At 34.7% G+C, this 20,561-nt stretch overlaps 1 protein-coding gene across 3 annotated transcripts in view; it reads left to right on the top strand.

Moving 5' to 3' along the window:
- Positions 1-19,316, top strand: part of LOC145325835 (acyloxyacyl hydrolase-like) — a 62,847-nt gene extending 43,531 nt beyond the window's left edge. The window contains exons 23-29 of one of the 3 annotated variants that reach the window (XM_080168801.1): positions 2,112-2,218; positions 3,883-3,956; positions 5,705-5,737; positions 7,949-8,028; positions 9,262-9,338; positions 9,872-9,898; positions 18,486-19,316. In XM_080168801.1, the coding sequence (XP_080024927.1) occupies positions 2,112-2,218; positions 3,883-3,956; positions 5,705-5,737; positions 7,949-8,028; positions 9,262-9,338; positions 9,872-9,898; positions 18,486-18,587 (500 nt within the window). In that variant the 3' untranslated portion in view covers positions 18,588-19,316. Of the gene's footprint in view, positions 1-2,111; positions 2,219-2,998; positions 3,071-3,270; positions 3,343-3,882; positions 3,957-5,704; positions 5,738-7,948; positions 8,029-9,261; positions 9,339-9,871; positions 9,899-18,485 lie in introns of those variants that run through there. The other 2 variants (XM_080168804.1, XM_080168802.1) reach the window with 2 other exon arrangements.
- Positions 19,317-20,561: the final 1,245 nt, after the last annotated feature.

The following is a 20,561-nucleotide window of genomic DNA, read 5'->3' as shown; positions in this document are numbered from 1 at the left end:
GTTCGGATGTCCCCTGAAGATCCACTCCGACAATGGGATGGAGTTTACCGGCCAGGTATTCAAGGAGCTGGCCTCCAAACTCGAGATTGGCCTCACACATCCACCGCCCTACAACCCGCAGTCCAACCGGGTGGAGAGGTTCCATCGGACGCTCAACACAGGCATGCGGCTGTTCCTAGACAGAGACGACAACAACTGGGAGCCACATTTGCCTGCCATTGCCTTCGCCTACAACACCAAGGCCTGCAGATCCACGGGCGTGACCCCGTTCCTGGCCTACTTTCGGTGGACATGGTGCTCCGGCTGCCAGACACAGAGTATGCCTCGGTCCCAGCCAACGTCCAAGCTCTCCTGCAACGCTACCATGCCGTGTACGACGCCATCCAGCAGCGAGAGGAGGGAACCATCCGGAGGAGCGCGGCCGCCTACGAAGACACGGCCAAGTACGAAGTTGGAGACCTGGTCTGGTATCTGGCCCCCCGCCTGGTGCCAGGGAAGGCAGCCAAGATTACCAAGAGATGGACTGGCCCTTGGAAGATAGTGCGACAAGCCACAGACGTCCATTATGTCATCAAACCTGCCTCTCCAACAGCCAGGATCTCGGAGGTCACCGCGCATGTAGGCCGACTGCGCAAATACACTGGAGATGTAACTGCCCATCAGATTCCAACAGACATTCAAGGCGACCTGGACAGCGACGAGGACGCCACCGAGCTGCCTGCCGGAGCTGCGACGCCGCCAGCTAGTGACCCAGGACAGTTTCCAGTGTACCAGCCAGCCGCCGCCGCCCCACAGCCTAGCGGCCAGGATCGCGACCCTGTAGAAGAGAACCTGCAGCACCAACCCAACGAACCACCGCCGCCGCCGCCGGCTCCAGAGCCACCTAGAGATGCCATCTGGAACCCTGATACTGACATGGAGAACCTGCCGGCCAGCAGCGAGCCTGCAGGAGGAGAGGCCGCCACTGAGATGGAAGAGGCGGCCCCAGAGGACGAAGCTGAAGCGATGTGCCCCCTGTTGATGACAGCCGTCCCCATCCGAGTGGGAGCTAGGAGGCCAAGTAACCTGGACCAGGCAGGCGCCCCCATGGAATTTTACGCGCCTTCATCCATCGTTATTCCCCCCTTGGGAGCCTCCAGAGTTAGCCTAGGCCTCCGTGTCCAGCTACCCGCCGAGACAGAATTAGTTCTGCAGACAAGGCAAAACTTCCAACGACGGGGCCTGGCCGTTGCTAACCCACATCTGGAAGCCAACCGGGAGTTGACAATGTTGATATCCAACCACAGCCAGACCGAGCAGCGAGTGTCCCGCGGAGCCTGTATAGCCAGAGCTGTCCTCCACCGAGCTGTGCCCTAGGAAGATGTTGTCCTGCGCAGACATAGGTTGCCGTACCCCCAGGTTCAAGGCCTGGTGGCTCGGGAGCCCAGCAGCCCTTGAAGGGGAGGTTGTGGTAATACGGCACACAAACGGACGGGCAGTTTACAGAATTGCTACGCAGTGACTTATCATAACAAGCCTTCTGCACTAATCCCATTATATCACCATTTACCTCATGACCGCCGGTGACCCTGCTGTCCAGCGGTCAAACTGGCCTGCCTAAATATGGGGAGGGGCATGGACACGCAGCTATCACGCGCCCCTCACGCAATTATACAACCGGGAGGCGCTGCCTCCCCCTTTACCACAGCTACCCCCGCAGACTGTCTACCGCCGTGGGCTAAGCCCTTGTGTCCCACACCCCCTTCAAACCTAACCATTGTTATAATCTGTTGTATATATATAGTAAACATCCATTGTAAATATTATTCAGTTAAATATATAATTTCTGTATGACTAAATCCTGCTAGTTTGTTTTGGTAGAATAATTCAAGGCTATGGCTCGTTGGACTCGAACTCGCAACCCGTGAGCTGAAACGTTCGGCTTACCACACTAGAATTTATCATTTATTAATTAACCGCGAAAAATTGAATATAATATATTTAGAGAAAAGGTACTTTTAAATCATCATTGAGTATGTATATTTTCATCCTTTGTCTTATCCCTAAAGATCCCTGTGTATCAAAAACACTATTTGTAAGTTCTTAAAATTTTTTCATGATTCTTACTTCAGGAAGCCATGTTGTATTAGTTGGATTAATAGATGCTGGTTTTCTGTATGAGGAAATGGGGGAGAGAGTTCACCCACTGGGAAAAGTGGGCAATAATATCAGATACAAGGTAAATACCAGATGAGCTCCAATTTAGTTTCCGAAAGTGTACCTAGCGTCCGGGTCCTATTTCAAAATTTGCTACAAGCTAAAAAAGCTTCAAACTTCCAAAAAAAATCAAAATTTGAAAATTAAAATTTTACATGTATAATATATAAATCGTTTTTACATTATATCGTTTTTCTCTTTGACAGGAGTAGCTGAAAATAGCGTTTGCAATAATTGGGTTATCTGCTGTACACTTTAGGAAACTAGGGCTCGAATAGGAAATCCATTTGGAGCTGATCAAATACCACTAATGGATATAGAATACGTGGATATATTGACAGGGAAAATTTGTTGTCAATTTAGGTTGCTAATTTGGAACTCATTGATAAGTTCGATCATTCAGTAGAAGGGAAGTGGATGGGGTAAATGGGGTGGATTATTTTGTTTATCTTAACAGGGGTGTACATCAATTTATCGGCCATCGTTTATACCTTAAGATTTCTAACCCTTTCCTAAATACTAATATACTACGTACAATTACTACTTTGCAGTTTACATTTTTAGAACAGATTGGTATTTGTCTGTGTCTGGTTTTAGGCTATTTAGCGAGTAAAGTGTGGACTGGAGTGAAAACTATTCAGATTGAAATACTTCTAGATTTAAAAAGAGAAAACTTTTTGTCAGATGTTGTAAAAGAAGGCAAAATAAACACTTGTAAAGATTTTAGAATATTATACACAGTTAGAATTTAATGACAAAGGACATACAATTATAGAGCTGATTGTTTATGTTACTAATCTAGGATATGTACAGATGGTTTAACTGTATGGAAATAGGACCCTGTGCTAGTTGTATATAATAATTATCTAGGATATGTACAGATGGTTTAACTGTATGGAAATAGGACCTTGTGCCAGTTGTATATAATAATTATCTAGGATATGTACAGATGGTTTAACTGTATGGAAATAGGACCCTGTGCTAGTTGTATATAATAATTATCTAGGATATGTACAGATGGTTTAACTGTATGGAAATAGGACCTTGTGCCAGTTGTATATAATAATTATCTAGGATATGTACAGATGGTTTAACTGTATGGAAATAGGCCCCTGTGCAGGTTGTATATAATAATTATCTAGGATATGTACAGATGGTTTAACTGTATGGAAATAGGTCCTTGTGCTAGCTGTATATAATAATTATCTAGGATATGTACAGATGGTTTAACTGTATGGAAATAGGACCCTGTGCTAGTTGTATATAATAATTATCTAGGATATGTACAGATGGTTTAACTGTATGGAAATAGGTCCTTGTGCTAGTTGTATATAATAATTATCTAGGATATGTACAGATGGTTTAACTGTATGGAAATAGGTCCTTGTGCTAGTTGTATATAATAATTATCTAGGATATGTACAGATGGTTTAACTGTATGGAAATAGGTCCTTGTGCTAGTTGTATATAATAATTATCTAGGATATGTACAGATGGTTTAACTGTATGGAAATAGGACCCTGTGCTAGTTGTATATAATAATTATCTAGGATATGTACAGATGGTTTAACTGTATGGAAATAGGACCCTGTGCTAGTTGTATATAATAATTATCTAGGATATGTACAGATGGTTTAACTGTATGGAAATAGGACCCTGTGCTAGTTGTATATAATAATTATCTAGGATATGTACAGATGGTTTAACTGTATGGAAATAGGCCCCTGTGCAGGTTGGCTAAATCCTGATCCAGTAATGAGGTATACCCTTTTTTTCCGTATCGCTTCGAAACCGATTCATATCTGGTGGATTAAAACCGGTTCTTAGCCATATGGAACAATTATATCTAGCATCGTATTATATCCAGTTTTCACCGAATATAAAAATGTACAATCTTAAGAATAAAACCATTTTTTAGCCCGTGCCTTCGGCATCGCAGGGCTAAAAAAACTGGTTTTAATCTTATTATTGTACATCTTATATCCGCTGAAAGCTGTTCACTGTGGTCTAGAATTGAATCAAGACAAAAGTAAGTGCCGAGCCCTGGGACCTATGTATGTTGAAAATAGACATAAAACCATGATTATTCCAGGTAAAACCAAAATATTTCAGCGGGGGCTTTTTGAGAAAATTAGATTTGAAAATTTCAAGTTCAATTTTCACCCCCTAGGAGTTGCCGCATAATCATGACAAGAAAAGCAAATATTATTTATTTTAAATTTTGAACAACTTTGCTTTTATAAAGTTCTTCATAAAACCACTCCTGAAGGGAGTTAATAAATGGCCATTTTTATCACTTGCTTTGCAAAGGTCACGAAAATTCAGCCTAAAATAAATCATATATAGAGAAGTTTTAAGAAGGACTTCATAAAAGCAAAGTTGTTCAAAATTTAAAATAAATATTATTTGCTTTTCTTGTCATGATTTTGCGGCAACTCCTAGGGGGTGAAAATTGAACTTGAAATTTTCAAATCTATTTTTCTCAAAAAGCCCCCGCTGAAATATTTTTGTTTTTCCTGGAATAATCATGGTTTTATGTCTATTTTCACCATACATAGGTCCCAGGGCTCGGCAATTACTTTTGTCTTGATTCAATTCTAGCCAACAGTGTGTTGATAATACGGGGTAAGAAATAACTATTCTCACATATCTTGTAGTTTAATGTAAAATGAATATAGAATTAATTAATATTTCTTTTTAAAAAACAGCATATTAAATGCGAGTAAAATAATAATTAAAACTATCTAGTTAGAAAAGTGTACTGATTTTATTAAAAAAGATTCTTAATAATATTGTAATTTTAGACCAAATTTAAAATATAATGTTGGAGTCCTTATAAAGAATTAATTAAATATTTTTAATAAAGTATACCTATTTATACAAAAATTTTGCAAGTAGTAGCAATGATAAGCTAATTAATTATATTTTAGAGAATGAAAAAGAACAGTAAACTTAAATTAAACAATAAATAGAAAAAATGCTTAAAGTTCGTTAGATGCTTAGTTGGAATAACAAACATTGGCTATAGATAAGTTTTGGTGGATATCACAAATATAAAGTTAGAAATTGCCGCCAAAAAGAACCAATTACATGTCTCCTATGTAAAGAGAAATCCAATAATAGGCTAGTATTTTGACAAGGTGACTTGTGATTGGTCCTTTTTGGTGGCAAATTTAGAAACCTAATGTTGCGTAAACTAATTATGAACACTGTTCAACATATAAAAATTAGGGTTGGGCTGGATACTTTTTTGGCCGGATACCGGATATCCGGCTGATTTATAATGCCGGATATCCGGTTCCGGCCGGATATCTTGCCATCGTTCGATATCCGGCAAATTACCGGATATCTGGCTATCGTTCGATATCCGGCGTTAAAAATCAGCCGGATATCCTGTAACCGGATTGTTTTAATATCCGGTATCCGGCCGGAAATTAAAAATGGCCGGATATCCGGCCAAACCCGATATCCGGCCCAACCCTAATAAAAATACGTATTTTTATTTCAGAAACAAAACATCAATCAGATCTAAAGAACTCAGGAGAGTTGGTTTAAAATATAAATAAATTTTTTTATGTATATCTATAATACAAAGTAGAACGATGTCTGTTTGTTTGTTTGTCTGTCTGTCTGTTTGTTTGTCTGTCTGTTTGTAGCGAAGGATCTCGCTAACCGCTGAACCGATCGGGTTCTCCTTTACAGGATAGCTTCTCATAGGTCCCGGATAGGTTTATAACTATTTTCTTGGGTGGTGGGAAACCCCCAATCCCCCCAAAAATGAAAAATCCCCCCCCCCAATTTTTTTTTATATTTTCTTTAAAATCTAAAACACGAAAAATTAGTTTGATAAAACCTCTTGGGGCAAAGCCGCTAGTATTATATATAAAGTCAACTTTTCCGGGAGGGCGAGGACTTTAGGCTGGTCCCTAAAGTAATCCGTTTTTTTCTATCTCATTTTCTGTGTGTAAAAGATAAAGAGCCCAAACTGCGTGACTTTTTAAGTATGGGTATGACACATAACTGAGAGTTGAAATTTTTTGAATATCTCCATCCTGGCGGGCACACCTGGCAGGGTCATCCAGGTAAAGAGCAAAAATATTTTTTCGACTAAAACAAAGCATTTTATCATACCAAAATACTAAAATATCCTCTAATAGTACATCCTTATATGAAATACAGGTGTTCAAGTCATTTTCAGGTTCTAGGTATGATCCTGCAGGTCCTGATCCTCCAGGTCTCCAGAAATCTTTAAAAGGCTCCTGTGGCCGCAATGTTTTAGAGACTTCAAATCTTAAACTTAAGCTTTTCTGACATGTCTACATAACGAATTAAAATTTCATTAAGATCCGCCGCCGTTTTCCCGCCGACCGCCGACTTTTTAGCCTATTTTTCTACTTCTATTACTCATTTAAATTCAGAGTTCCTATATGCAAAGGGCGCAGCCGCTAGTACTAAACTAAGGTTTAAGTACCTATTCTATATGTATTGAAGAACTCTCAATAAAATTTCTCGAAATTTTTTTTAAAAGCAGAAATAACTAGATTTGTGAAAAATAAAAATAGATTGACAATAATTTAAACAGGGGGTTTCGCCCCTAGAATCTACAAAAGACCTATACAAAGCTTTAATGAAAAATAATAAAACGCCCCAGCTGTTTGTGCAACCTTAAATAACACAAATATTGTAGTCTTTAATCATAGCTTGTCAGATATATTTATAACAGGATTAGAGGATTAAAATTTGGCATGGCAGTTGCTTTAATGGGTTGTTTAAAAACTTGGATACTGCTATTTGGAACCAAAGTAATCAAATTTAATTGGTTATAAAACTTTGGGTACCAGCATAATTTTCAGTCCAATGTCTCCTACCTACCTGACTTATAAGTAACTAGCAGCTGCGCTCCAAGCATCTAGAAGCTCTGTATTTAAAGGAGTAAGGAAATTAGTAAAATAGCCTAAAACCTAACTTAGATATAAAAATTAAATAGCCTAAAACTATCTTGGAACCTATAAGAAGCTTCCATAAAACAGAGAACTCAATAGGTACAGTAGTTATCGAAATCTTAAGCTACAGACAAAAAAGCTTACTACTTTATATAAGTAACTAGCGGCTACGCCCCTAGAGGCCTCTAGGGGCAATTTAGGTGGGAGAAGAAAAAGTTGACCCCCTCCCATTTTCAATTTGAGTTTTAAAAGGAAAAGTTAAAAAATATTTTTTTTTGGGGGGGGGGGAGAGGGGGGCATTTTTTATTTGGAGGGTGAAGATACCCTCCCCCCAAACAGTTAAAAACCTTCCCTGGACCTATAAGAAGCTTCACTGTAAAGGGGAACCATATCTGTTCAATGGTTAGCGAGATCCTTCGCTACAGACAAAAAACCTTACTCCTTTATATAATAGGACTAGCGGCTTCGCCCCTAGCCTCTAGGGGCTTTGCCCCAAGAGGTTTGATCAACCTAATTTTCATATTTTAGATCTAAAAGAAAAAGTAAAAAATTTTTTTTTTTTTTGAGGGGGGGGTATTTTTTATTTTTGGGGGGGTTGGGGGTGTCCCACCCCCCAAGAAAATAGCTTAAAACCACCACAGGACCAGAAGGTATATTTCCTGAAGAGTAAAGCCCAATCGGTTCAGTGGTTACTGAGATCTTAAGCTTCAGACGGACAGACAGACGGACAGACGGACAGACGGACAGACAGACGGACAGACATCGTTCTACTTTGTATTATAGATAATAAACCTAACTATGTTAAACAGTGATGCTTTAAGAGATATAGCAGCAACATACAAATACTACAACTTTGATCTCACATTCATTGATAATCCCTTCCATAAAGGTAAAACTATTGGGTATAGTCCCTTTCGTGGCAACGCATCTTAAGGGGCGTTTCGTCATATTTTTACAGTTGCTTTTGTTATGTTATGTTAGGTTAGATTAATTTGGGTTAGATGATTACCCCGCAGTGGCTAGAAATAGGGGAAAAGTTACTTTGAAAATACGACGAAACGCCCCTTAAGAGGCGTTATCACGAAAAAGACTATACCCAAACTATCATTCAGTAGCAACGCTATTCTACAAATTCAACTAAACTTGTCTGTCTGTCGGTATGTATCTTTTTTTAATTGCGAAGCTACTCTATAATTGATTTTGTCAGTCCGTAAGTCTGTCAGTCTGTGAGTCCGTAACGCTATGGGATTGTAGTATATGATAATGTTATTTATCATCTTAAAATTTATAATTATAATAGAATTAGTTTGTAGTAAAAAATCCCAAATGTCCAACCTTCTCCAACAATAATTTCAACCTATAAATGGGGCAATTTTGTTTTTCAAAATCGAAGCAAGAAGAGGAATTGCTTAGTTTTTTTGTAATTTTTTTTTGACTATGCAAGTGTACTCTACAAATCATATCATTTGTCAGTCTATAGGTAATGATCTAAAATACATTTCTATCAGCTGAATCCAAAAATAAACTTCTGAAAGTAGACCTCTGATAATTATTACTTACTATGTCCGTCCAACAGTCGTTTATGTACCCTTTTACCTTTTATTTACTTTGATTTTAATATTTTTACATTGAAGAGCTTCGCTACTCATGGATATCATCATCCTTGTTTATAGAATATGTTCCAAAATTTTTAATTTTGACCTAAAAATTCAAGATATTTTAAAGAAATTTTCCTCTAAAATTGTTTTTGTAATTTTGTACTGTCTGTCTATGGAATTTTAAAACTATTTAAAATTAAATTTAAATGTATTTTGATTTTATACTGTACAAACTAGCGTCAAATTCTTTATAAATAAATTAAATTTTATAAGTAACAAGTACAACTGTACCATAATAAATCAGAACTTACTAGAATTCTAAAGTTTTGAAGCCAACAAATAGCATTATGTGCTTAATTTTAAAATTATGGCGCATAAAAATAGCTCGACTAATTTAGACGGTCCTCTTTAATATTGTTAAAAATCCATTCGCTCACAATTTAAACCAACATAAGTATTTCATATCTTGGAGATAGAAACCACAAAAGGTTTTAGGCTATTTTTAAGAATATTTGAAATTATAGTTCTTGACACATGGGTTGCCAGTGGAAGGAAGATTTATGAATTGGTTGAACCTGTAGACAGTCTCCATCCAACACAGGTATACCTGATACAGAGGGGACAATGGGCTCTTTATTACACTAATCCCCAAAGTTTTATAATAACATTTTCTTATTCGTTGGCCTAACAACATTGGGGACTTTAAATTTTGATTGGTTGATTATTTAAGATAAGTGTTCAAATGTTTTCAATTACTGATTTTAATCTATAGAAGGGGTAATTTTGTGTAACAAAATTTGGGATGTACAACAACTTATCGGCCATTGCCTTGTTCCTTTACATCTTTGAGCACATCATTGTAATTAATATTGAGTTATCTATTTAATGAGTAAGGGAAGTAAAGTCGTATACAACATACTTCAAGTTTGCATTAAAATATTTTATTTTATACTCTTGTGATATTTACAAAATTTTACGAGTGTCTTTTTTTTCAAAATTTATTTCTATTCTAATAACATTATAAATACTTACTTATGTTTTGAACGTTGCAGCTACCATATGAGATTTAATTTTAATGAAATACATATGTACAAAGGTTTGAAATAAATAGTAATAACTTGTTTTTGTTTTTAGTTGGCCCAGTCGCTGATAGCTGAACAGGTAATATTTTTTATAAATTCCATTTTTCCCAGCAAAACAGCATGAATCCTGCCCGCACAGCAAGAAATTTTGAGATATCACTGTACTTACGGACAACTACTTCACATATAAGTAACATGATGTCTTTCTATGCATTTTTGTACCATAGGATATCCCTAACCACTTGAATATATGGTTCTTATAGTTCTAGGGAAGGTTTATAACTATTTTGGGGTAGGGTACCTTCTCCCTCACAATATATCGAGCGTGGCAAAATGACTATTCCCCCCCCCCTCCCGAAAAAGAGTAGTGTATTTTAACTTTTCTCTTAAAAACTAAAATGTTAAGTCAAGGGTCCACTCCCACAATCTTCCTTTAAGTGGCCCTAGATGCCTTAAAGTAGTATTCATTAAAGTAATTCTTTTCATAACAAATTTTGCAAGTATTATTTCCGATGAAACACATTAAACAAATTTGATTAAAAATAAATGAATGAATCCACTTCAAAGAACATTTAAAGTACAATTATTTTTATAAAAAATAACAATTTATTTTACAAAAAAAGCAATTTTTGCAAAACACAATTATTCCCATAAACACAACAGTGGCGTGCGAACCGAAGGGGGCATTTTGGGCAATCGCCCCCCCCCTAGCGACCAAAACGCCCCCCCCTGCCCCCCCCTAGCCACCGCCCCCACCTGCCCCCCCCTAAATGTTGAAAAATGCCCCATTTTGCCCCCCCCTGGTCATCAAAAATGCCCCTTTTTGCCCCCTACTCTACAAAAAGCAAAACTATCCCAGTTTCCAAAAAAAGGATCAAGAAATATTCAACAACAAAAAATTTTTGGCGCTTCGCGCCAAACAGACAGTTACTATTCATTTAACCTTACTAAATTTTTTAATTAGTGTAAAAATTAGGTTATAATCTTTTTTCACTGAACATAACAAACCAGGTAATAGGAAGTATTTTATTTGGTATAATATAAACTTTTTACCAAAGAAATTTTGTACATACCCAATGATGATACACAAAATTACCCCTTATATAGATTACAATTAGTGAATGAAATGTTTGGAAACTCGACTTAATTAACCAACCAATCAAAATTCCATTAAAGTCCCCAAAGTTGTTGAGCCAACGAATAAGAAAATTTTATATGAATTATTTGGGATTAGTGTAATAAATACTCAAAATACCCAAAAACCCTAATACCCAAAAACCCCTCCCTCCCTGCATATTTGAAGAAAAAAATTGCGCTTCGCGCACTTCCAAATGGTTTCTGCTTTTTATCACATGCATTGTATATTTTGTTTTATTTCTATAAAAAAGTTATTTTATATAAAAAAGAAACAGCGTTGATATTTATCTAAGCCTGTTTCTCAAAACTGTATGTCTGTCTAAATGAATAACTATATATGATGTCATATTATTTTCAGGATAAGTTTATCATTTTTTTAGTTTACATACCCTTACAAAAAGACATGTTTTTTTTATGGCAATTTTCATTAAAAACCCTTAAAACTAACTACACTCTATATTCCTAACTTGATAAAATACGCCACTCTTGTTGTCTTTAATTGATTTTAGTTCTAAGGGGGAGTAAATATTTTTAGGTGCGCTTCACGCACCGCCCTCATAAATCCATGGAAACACCACTTAATGAAAAATTAACAGAGTTTTAAAGTGCCATTTAAAGAGGGTAGGATATGTTGATATATTTTTTTTAGCTTTTCTATAATTCACTAAGGCTGTCAGTACATAATGCTAAGGGGGAAATGTGATTTTTTCAACTGCAATTAAAGATAGAAGGCTAAAACTTAATGTTAACATTCCCATCATTTTGGAGTATAATTAACTATTAAAAATTCATGGATGTCAGACTGCTTTTCAGGACGTTTTTGGCTATTTTTGTATCTTTTAAATTTCGGGTATAGTCCCTTTTGTGACATTGCCTCTTAAGGTGCATTTCGTCGTATTTTCACAGTAGCTTTTCCCCTATTTATAGCTCCTGCGGGGCCAATTGCCTAACCCTGCGGGGAAATCACCTGACCTAACTGAACCTAGAATAACCTATAAAAAGCTACTATGAAAATATGACAAAATGCCCCTTAAGAGGCGTTGCCACAAAAGAGACTATACCCCAAAGTTTTCCATATTTCTAAGAGATTTTTATATCTGTAGATGAAAGGACAAGTAATTTTTTTTATTTTTTACATAGTTCTTTATATCTTTGGTTTTTATGGTACGATAAATTTTTTTGTGGATTATAATATTAAAAAAAATAAAATTTCTTGCTGTTTCGAGCATCCAGTATGTAATTTACTTTGACTGTCATCACACAATATGCAGGAAAAAGGATTCTACCTAAAATATATATTTATTTCAACAGATGCTCTTTAAATCTACTTGTCTGTATTGTTATTAAAGATTTTTTGTGCTTTGCTACTTAAAGATGTTGTCATTCTTGTTGTCATACAATAAAGAAATATTTAAAATCAGTTTTACATATTAGGTTAATTTTTGGTAAATTATTTCCAAAATGAGTGTTTTTATCTCCTCCCCCCCTAAAAATTTTTTTTAATGGGGTTATTCATCCTTCCTGATGAGATTTTATAACATCCCCTTCCACCCATAAAAAATGTTTTGTGATGGGGGGGGGGGGAGGTTAAATTATATTATGTACTTTTTTTTCGAAGATGCTTTCTAGCTTCCTTCCCTTTAGTCATTGCAGGGTGGGGAGAAGGGATGGGGGAAAAGAGATGGGGGGGGGAAGAGATAGGGGATATAAATAGGAAATAGGGGAAGGGATGAGGAAGAAGGAATAAGGACTAGAAGGCCCATAATCAAATAATCCCACCCCTTAAAACGCCCTTATTTAAAATTAGTATCTATAATCAAAATGCCCCCCCCCCCGGGGCACTTTGATTTAGGGGGGGGCAAAATTTTACAAAATCTTCAAAATGCCCCCCCCTAGACAAAGTGCTTCGCACGCCACTGAAACACAACAATTAAAAAATATTTAAATAGTTAATATCAATCAATCAATAAAAATTGTATTCCCTAATACACACCCCCTAATGTTGTAGTAAGAAATTTCTTTTTCTTTCCCGGAGGGTGTTATTGAAATCCATCCCTCCCGAAAGCCCTTCGCTTTTTTTTCCTTGGGCAATAAATATTTATTTCTTGACATGGTAGAAATAAAAAATAATACATTTTATTTAATAATTCAGTTAAATTTGAGGAATTCATATCTTTAAAATTTATAAAATTCTAAAATTCAATTAAATTGGACAGGCGAATGAAGTAGTTCCTGAACTAAAAAAGTTTTATTTTATCTTTCTTTAGAATGTACTATTTGAATTTTTATCAAAAGTAGGGTTGGGGGCCGGATTCCGGATATTCGGCTGATTTCTTATGCCGGATATCCGGTATCCGTTTAACGTTCGATATCTGGCAAATTACCGGATATCCGACCGGATAACCAGATATCCGGCATTAGAGATCAGCCAGATATCCGGCATTAAAATTCAGCCGGATATCCGGCATTATAATTCAGCCGGATATCCGACCCAACCCTAATCAACAGGAATAACTTTCTTCCGCTGTAAGCATTTCTCATAAATTATTACTACTTAAAAGTTTGATAGATAAATAAATTCATTTGAAAAAAACTTATTAAAAAGTTTAATCGCATATTTTTTCTAGAAAACAAAAACTTATCCAGAAATTAAGAAATTGACTTTTGTTATGAAAAATAGATGATTATCAAAACTGAGCTGGATCTTTAAATCATTTTAGTGGTGAGTCAGATCGGGGTGAGCCGAATTTCAGCCAATCACAGCGCGTCATTTCATAAAATGAAAGTTGGCTCACACCGATCTGGCACACCACTAAAATGATTTAAAGATCCAGCTCTGGTATTGTTCTGAGGATTTTTATTTTAATATTCGTAGAAAACTGGTTATAGTACGAAACTATAAATGTTTTTTTTAGTGTAGCTTAGAACTGGTTCTAATCCAGCGGATATTAATCGGTTTCAAAGCCATACCGAAATATTTATTCTTCACATCGTATTATAGACAGCTTTCCGCGGATAATAAAATATGTGTATTGTTTATAGTTTTCCATCCTTGCATTAAAATTATAGTATCTGTGTTTGTCTGTACTAACCTCTGAACTAATATGGTTCTCCTTAACTGGGAAGGTCTTGGGAGATTTATAATCCCCCCCCCCCATTTTTAAAAAACAACAATTGAAAATTGGAATGTCGACTTCTCGGGCTCTCAAGACCCTGGAGGCCTCAAGAAAAAGTAATAGGACCTCTGTCTGTTTGTAACGAAGGATCATGCTAACACTGAACCGATATGGTTCTCCTTAACAGAGAAGCTTATCATGTAACGAAGAATCATACTAACCACTAAACCGATATGGTTCTCCTTAACAGAGAAGCTTATCATAGGTTTTGGGAAGGATAATAACTATTCTGGGGGAGGGTGAATGAACCCCCTGGCATGCACTGTTATTTTATTTACTTATCCTAATTATTGTCCATGTCTCCAAAAAAGATATAAGTTTTTATTAGAGATAAAGTTTTATTACTTGCAACTTATTTTTAAATGAATTGAAAATAATGTTGAGGGGTTAGTTTTTAAGGGGTGAGGCATAGAGAAAAAACAATTCTCCATTATTTTCAATTCATTTCAAACATAAAGGGGTTTGATGGTGTATTCAGTGCTCAATACAAACTTTTGGGAAATAATTTTTGAAAATATTTCTTTGTACCTTATTTAAGTTCATTCCAACAATTTAATGAATTTAATGATTTTTTTTTTTAACCACTAAAATTGTAAATCTTTATAGATATGAAACTAAATGTCACATTCACATTTTGACATTTTCTATAGTTTTATAATTTTCTAAAAAGATTTTTTATAGGTATATATATTAAGTATTTAAATGTTAAAATACAATAAGAAAAGGAAAGATATTTTAAAAAAGAAAATAAAAATTAGCATATTTCGAAAGAAAATAAATCAATGTTGTTTAATTAAAAGTACTTTAAATAAACCGTGCTAAATCTATCAATATATCCTCATGATAAAGTAACAGGATGTCTGTCTGTGTGTTTATGTGTTTGAACCGAAGGATCTCGCTAACCGCTGAACCAATCGGGTTCTCCTTAACAGGGTAGCTTATAATAAGTCCCAGGAAGGTTAATAACTATAAAATTCGACTCTCATCTCCTCAAGTGCACCTAGAGGCCTCTAGGGGCGTAGCCGCTAGTCCTATTACATAAGGAAGTAGTACGCTATTTTTTGTCTGCAGCGAAAGATCTCTCTAAGCACTAAACCGATATGGATCTCATTTACAGTGAAGCTATTTATAGGTCCAGGGAAAGTTTAAACTTTTTGGGGGGAGGGTATCCACACCATTCCTGTTTACCTGTTCATTTCGTCTGGGTAGGAATAGAAGATGTAATGATACCTCTTGGAGCAAAGCCCCTATAGGCTAGAGGCGAAGCCGCTAGTATTTAATAAATATTACAACATTTGGTTAACCTTTTAAAAGTTTTTCAATAACAAGGATGAACACATCTTTATGTAGGAAGCAAAACAAAATCTAACAATAAACGGGTAAAATAAGCTATAGAGCATCTTAGATCCTCAGTGTTTATGAAAAGAAAGGCAAAAAAGAAAGAATAATGAATAATAAATATATAATAATCACGAAACCTTTACATGTGGCATGAGCGACAGACCAACGGACCTTGTAAGACCTTATACAGGCCGGATATGGAGAATCTTTACAAAAAAAACCAGTTGTTTATAGTAAAACAAGAGGTATCATTACATCTTCTATTACCTACCCAGCCGAAAAATACGAATGGGTCGTAAATTTTCGCGCATAAATGGCGAATTCGCAAAATTTGTAAAAATTCGCACCCCCCAATAAAATAGCCTAAAACCACCACAGGACCATTATTTATATACCTTGAAGAGTAGAATCCGATCGGTTCAGTGGTTACTAAGATCTTAAGCTTCAGACGACAGACAGACGGACAGACATCATTCTACTTTGTATTATCGATAGGAGCCAATAAATCACGTTTTTTAAGAAAAAACCTTTGCTACGAATAAACTTTTCAGTACAATCTTTATATGCCAACTATTCAGGGATTTTAAGGGATAAGACAATAGACCATGAAGTACAATAACAAAAACAAAACTCCTTCGATAGGTTAAAATCATTTGATGAAAAGTTTGTCTATTATTGAATAAAAGTTCCCAATGTTCTTAAGCTAACGAATGAGGGAGGGTGTTAATAAAACTTTGGAGACAAGTATAATTTCCAGTCAAATGATCCCTCCCTACCTGAGTATATTTATAAGTTATTTACAAGTTTAAAGTTTACGTACTATACTTATTTTAAATAAAAGAATATTTAAATTATTTATAAAATGTCTATCAATTCTATCAAATGTTTTGTTTAGTTCAAACTGTATATAAATAAAATAGGCATACCTTGAATATTTTACATAAAATACAATATCTTAAAAGCTACGTACTAAATATTTTCAAAAAAAGGATGACAACATCCAAAAATCGAACGTAAGAGTAATTACAGTTTTCATATTATTTCAAAATCATAACAAAAAAAATATGTTTAAAATGGACTATACGTCCTGTTGAGATGTTACAATGTTTAATCAAAAAGTTTTGCACAGTTTTTAATCAATAGAACGACCATATCATGTCTCAATTAATAATCATAACCATCCCTTATGGATGTACGACCGACTCGTTGCTTTAAAAATAGAATATTCAAATTATTTATGAAATACCCATCAGTTATATCAAATGTTTTGTTTTATTCAAACTGTCTATAAATAAAATTCAATGAGTTTAGTTTCAGGAAGGGAGTGTGCATTGGGTTGTTTATTATACTGATCCCCAAAGTTATTTAATACTTATATTTGCGGGAACTTTTGTCTAATGAAATCTTTCAAGTTTTAACATTTACAAAACAGCCTGCTTTACTGCATCAAGATCCATGACAGATCTATATAGGAAATAAATGTCTATATATGAGCTCAAGTTTTCCAAGTGATAAATGTTTAAAACTCACAGTGCTCCAATAATCCATTATAAACTCTCATTGACCAGAATGATAAGACCCATTATTTTACTGTATGAAGAATAAATTCAGTTTTTTTATTTCATGTTGCTATTTGAATTATATTGAAGTATTAAATTTCTATCTATAAAACAGAAAATTTAAATTTATAATATAGTAGATAACTTAGTTTTAAAATAATTTGATACTAGCAACACGTGCATAATGTGGTCAGATATTAAACTAAAATTTAACAGTTAAATAAGCATTTTAACCCTTTCAGGACGATAGTTTAAAATAAAAAATATTAAGATCCTAAAATAGTCAGAAAGAAAACGTCAGGGAGAAGATAATGGAAGAATAAGGTTAATAGTCAGAATTCAGATAACCAAAAGAAAGTAAATAAAACATTGAATAAACCTAGCCAATAGCGAGATAATTATATCGAGCCCAACTCTAGTATAATAATGTTTTCTTAATTTGGCTTAGCAACTTTGGAGACATTTATGGAATTTTGATGGTTGGGTTTATTTAGTTGAGTGCCCAAAGTTTTAACTACTAATTGTAATTGTAAAGGGTAATTTTGTGTAAATTCATAGGGGAGTTACATCAATTTATCGGCCATTGTCTTATCCATTTAGATCCCTGACCTAGTTTAATAATTTTTAGAAAAATATGTTACACAAGTAAGTTAGATATGTGTCAATAAATTTTTGTACAAAGGGATATTTTTTACCCGTTATTTTTTATTCATTTAAAAAATAACGGGTGGAGGTTATTATTGGTCAACCCACCTCTTGTGTGAAAGCACTATTAAGATCTCAAAAACGACATGGCCCCTAGAAAAAAATCCTTCTCTTACCCTTCCCTTTACTTCCTCTATCCTTTCCTTTCCCCTTTACTTAGTTATTTTTAACATTATAAACCCTCAAAAATATGAAAATTATAAAATTGAGAAAATAAAGCCACTCTATAAATGCAATAAATATAGATGTATAAGCCAGATAATTTGGCCCTGTGTTAGGGACCATTTTCGTCTGCTTGCTTTCTGATCTTTTGTAGAGACTTGGCTGTCTTAATATTTCCAATGCTATTGGCTGATATTCAAAGACACAATTGAAAGTCGGCACAGGGTCTACGGGTAGCGGGCATACTGTTAATTAACCCCTTCCCCCTCTATTGTTTTACTCTAATATAATTGCTTCACTGCTTATGAACATAATCATCCTTGTTATGTTTAGGTAAATCAACATGTTTAAAATGGACGTACGGACATTCTGGTAACGATTATAGAGTTGCTACGCTTTCTAAATCGTACCTAATTACTACAGGAATCGCCATGCAAAGTTGATAGGACAATTCTTACATACCTAAATTAACGAAAAATGCTATCCGTTCCGGACGTAGGGACGGACGCACGGAAGGACCAAATCTAATTAATGAAAGGCTTCACTTTAAATAATGAGGAAAATTTAAAATCCTTTTTATGTTTAGGTCTGGTCTGACTTGGAGAGTATAGCCCCGCACATACTCGGTCCTGTCAACCCAAATAACCACATCATCAAGCAGCTATTCGGTCACCAGGGCGGTCACTAGGCAGCTATGCGGTCTTATCCATCGGTCACCAAGTGGTCATAGGAGACCATTTTCTCATTCTTAGTTTTATCTATGCACATATTCTTATATAAATGTAACAAGATGTTTTTTTTCTGTCCTTCTGTCAGTGTGTAACAAATGATCTCGCAAACCGATCATCAAATCTTCACATTTTAATAAAAGGCCTTAAATTTTCTTTTTTGTCTGTATTATGCAAAACTCTTATTTTTCATCAAATTTATGATGAGCTAGTTAAAATTAATCTTGATCATTTAATGTATTGTATTTGTATTGAAAATAAATAAAACTTTATTATTATACGTAATATATATTGATAAGGGATATTTAAACAATAAATTTTAAAACAATTAAAACAGTAAATTATAACAATATTTAAAATCAAAAGTTTTTTGTATGTTAAATTTGAAAATAACATTTTAAAAATTTTAGTACCAAAGCTACTCAATAATTTGAAATGTCCTAACGTCCGTCTTTCTGTAAGAAATAGCTAAATTGAAAGGTAAAAATTCTCGGATAGGCTGTCATTTGAAATAAGCTTCCAGAGATGGGTTTTTGAAAGATGAATGCCGCGTTTTTTCGACATTTTTTAGACATTGATTGATTGAACGAAGAATTTTAAAATTATTATTTTAGCTATTTGTATAATGTCTAATACAGCTCTAAAAAGATGCATTAATTAATATGCAGCAAAAATGGATTGAAGATAATTTGTTTTTCTTCTACGAAGGCCGTACCAACAAAAGCGAAATAATTAAATAAAGAGTAGTATACTCTGTTTAAATTTCGCGAATTAAGAAAACGCGGCATTCATCTTTCAAAACCCCATCTCAGTATTTGATTCACTTGGTCCGTCGGTCATGCTAAAAAAAGAAAAAGGTTTCGTGATTTTTATATTTTTTTTATTACTCACTTTTTCCATTGCCTATTTTCTTGTGCTTCGCTACTTATGGATGTTTTCAATCTTGTTAAAATAGTTAAAAATTCAACAAATGTTAAATGCAAATTTTTTTGTACAATTGTGATTATGAATATATTTCTACGATTTTAAAATATAATTTGATAAAATTTATAATCTCTTTTAATATATAATCTATTTAACAATTTCATTTGCACAGCAACTCTATATATAAAACTCTATATTTCCCGGAGATCTAAAGAGAAAAGACATCGCCGTTAAATTAATGTGCAATTAAAATAATGATACACAATATAAACCCCTTCCGTAAATTACAATTAGTGGTTGAAACGTTTGGATACTCAACTTAATGAACCAACCATTGAAAATTCTATGAAAGTGTCAAAAGTTGTGATCCAATGAATAAAAAAAATTTGGTTACTAGTGTAATAGATTGCCTTATTCCCCCCCCCCCTCATATTTTTCTTTGTATTTATAGGTGAAATTTTATAAATCAATTTAAAGTGATTTTTTAACACAGCTTTGACTGTAAAATACTTTATTGTTTTATTTTAATTGAGAATATTCTAATCTTATTGCTGCGCTATTTATAAACGCATTTGCACTTGTTAAGCATACATTTAAGGGTACTAGCGGTTGCGTACCAAACATCCAGGGGCTCTGTATTTAAATCTAAAAATAAAGCAGCCTAAAACCATCCCAGGACCTATATGAAGTTTCCAAAAAATGGAGTTCTTAATCAGTTCAGTATTTATCGAGGAATTAAGCTACAGACAAAATCCATTATTCTTTTATATAATAGGAAATTAATATTAATAGTTATTTATCGCATCGTATTACAGACAGCTTTTCGCGGATATTTATAATATTCATAAATGTAAAATCATAAGATTAAAACCAGTTTTATTAGTCCCGAGGCGGCGAAGTCCCAGACTAACAAAACTGGTATTTATTCTATTTTAAAATTCGTGGAAAATTGTCTGTAATACAATGCTATAAATGACTTTTCATTATGGCTGAGAACTTGTTCTAATACA

This window comes from Acartia tonsa, chromosome 8 (assembly GCF_053477335.1).
Source record: "Acartia tonsa isolate MP-2025a chromosome 8, ASM5347733v1, whole genome shotgun sequence".
Lineage (NCBI taxonomy): Eukaryota > Metazoa > Arthropoda > Copepoda > Calanoida > Acartiidae > Acartia > Acartia tonsa.
This window is presented reverse-complemented; position numbering and strand designations above follow the sequence as displayed.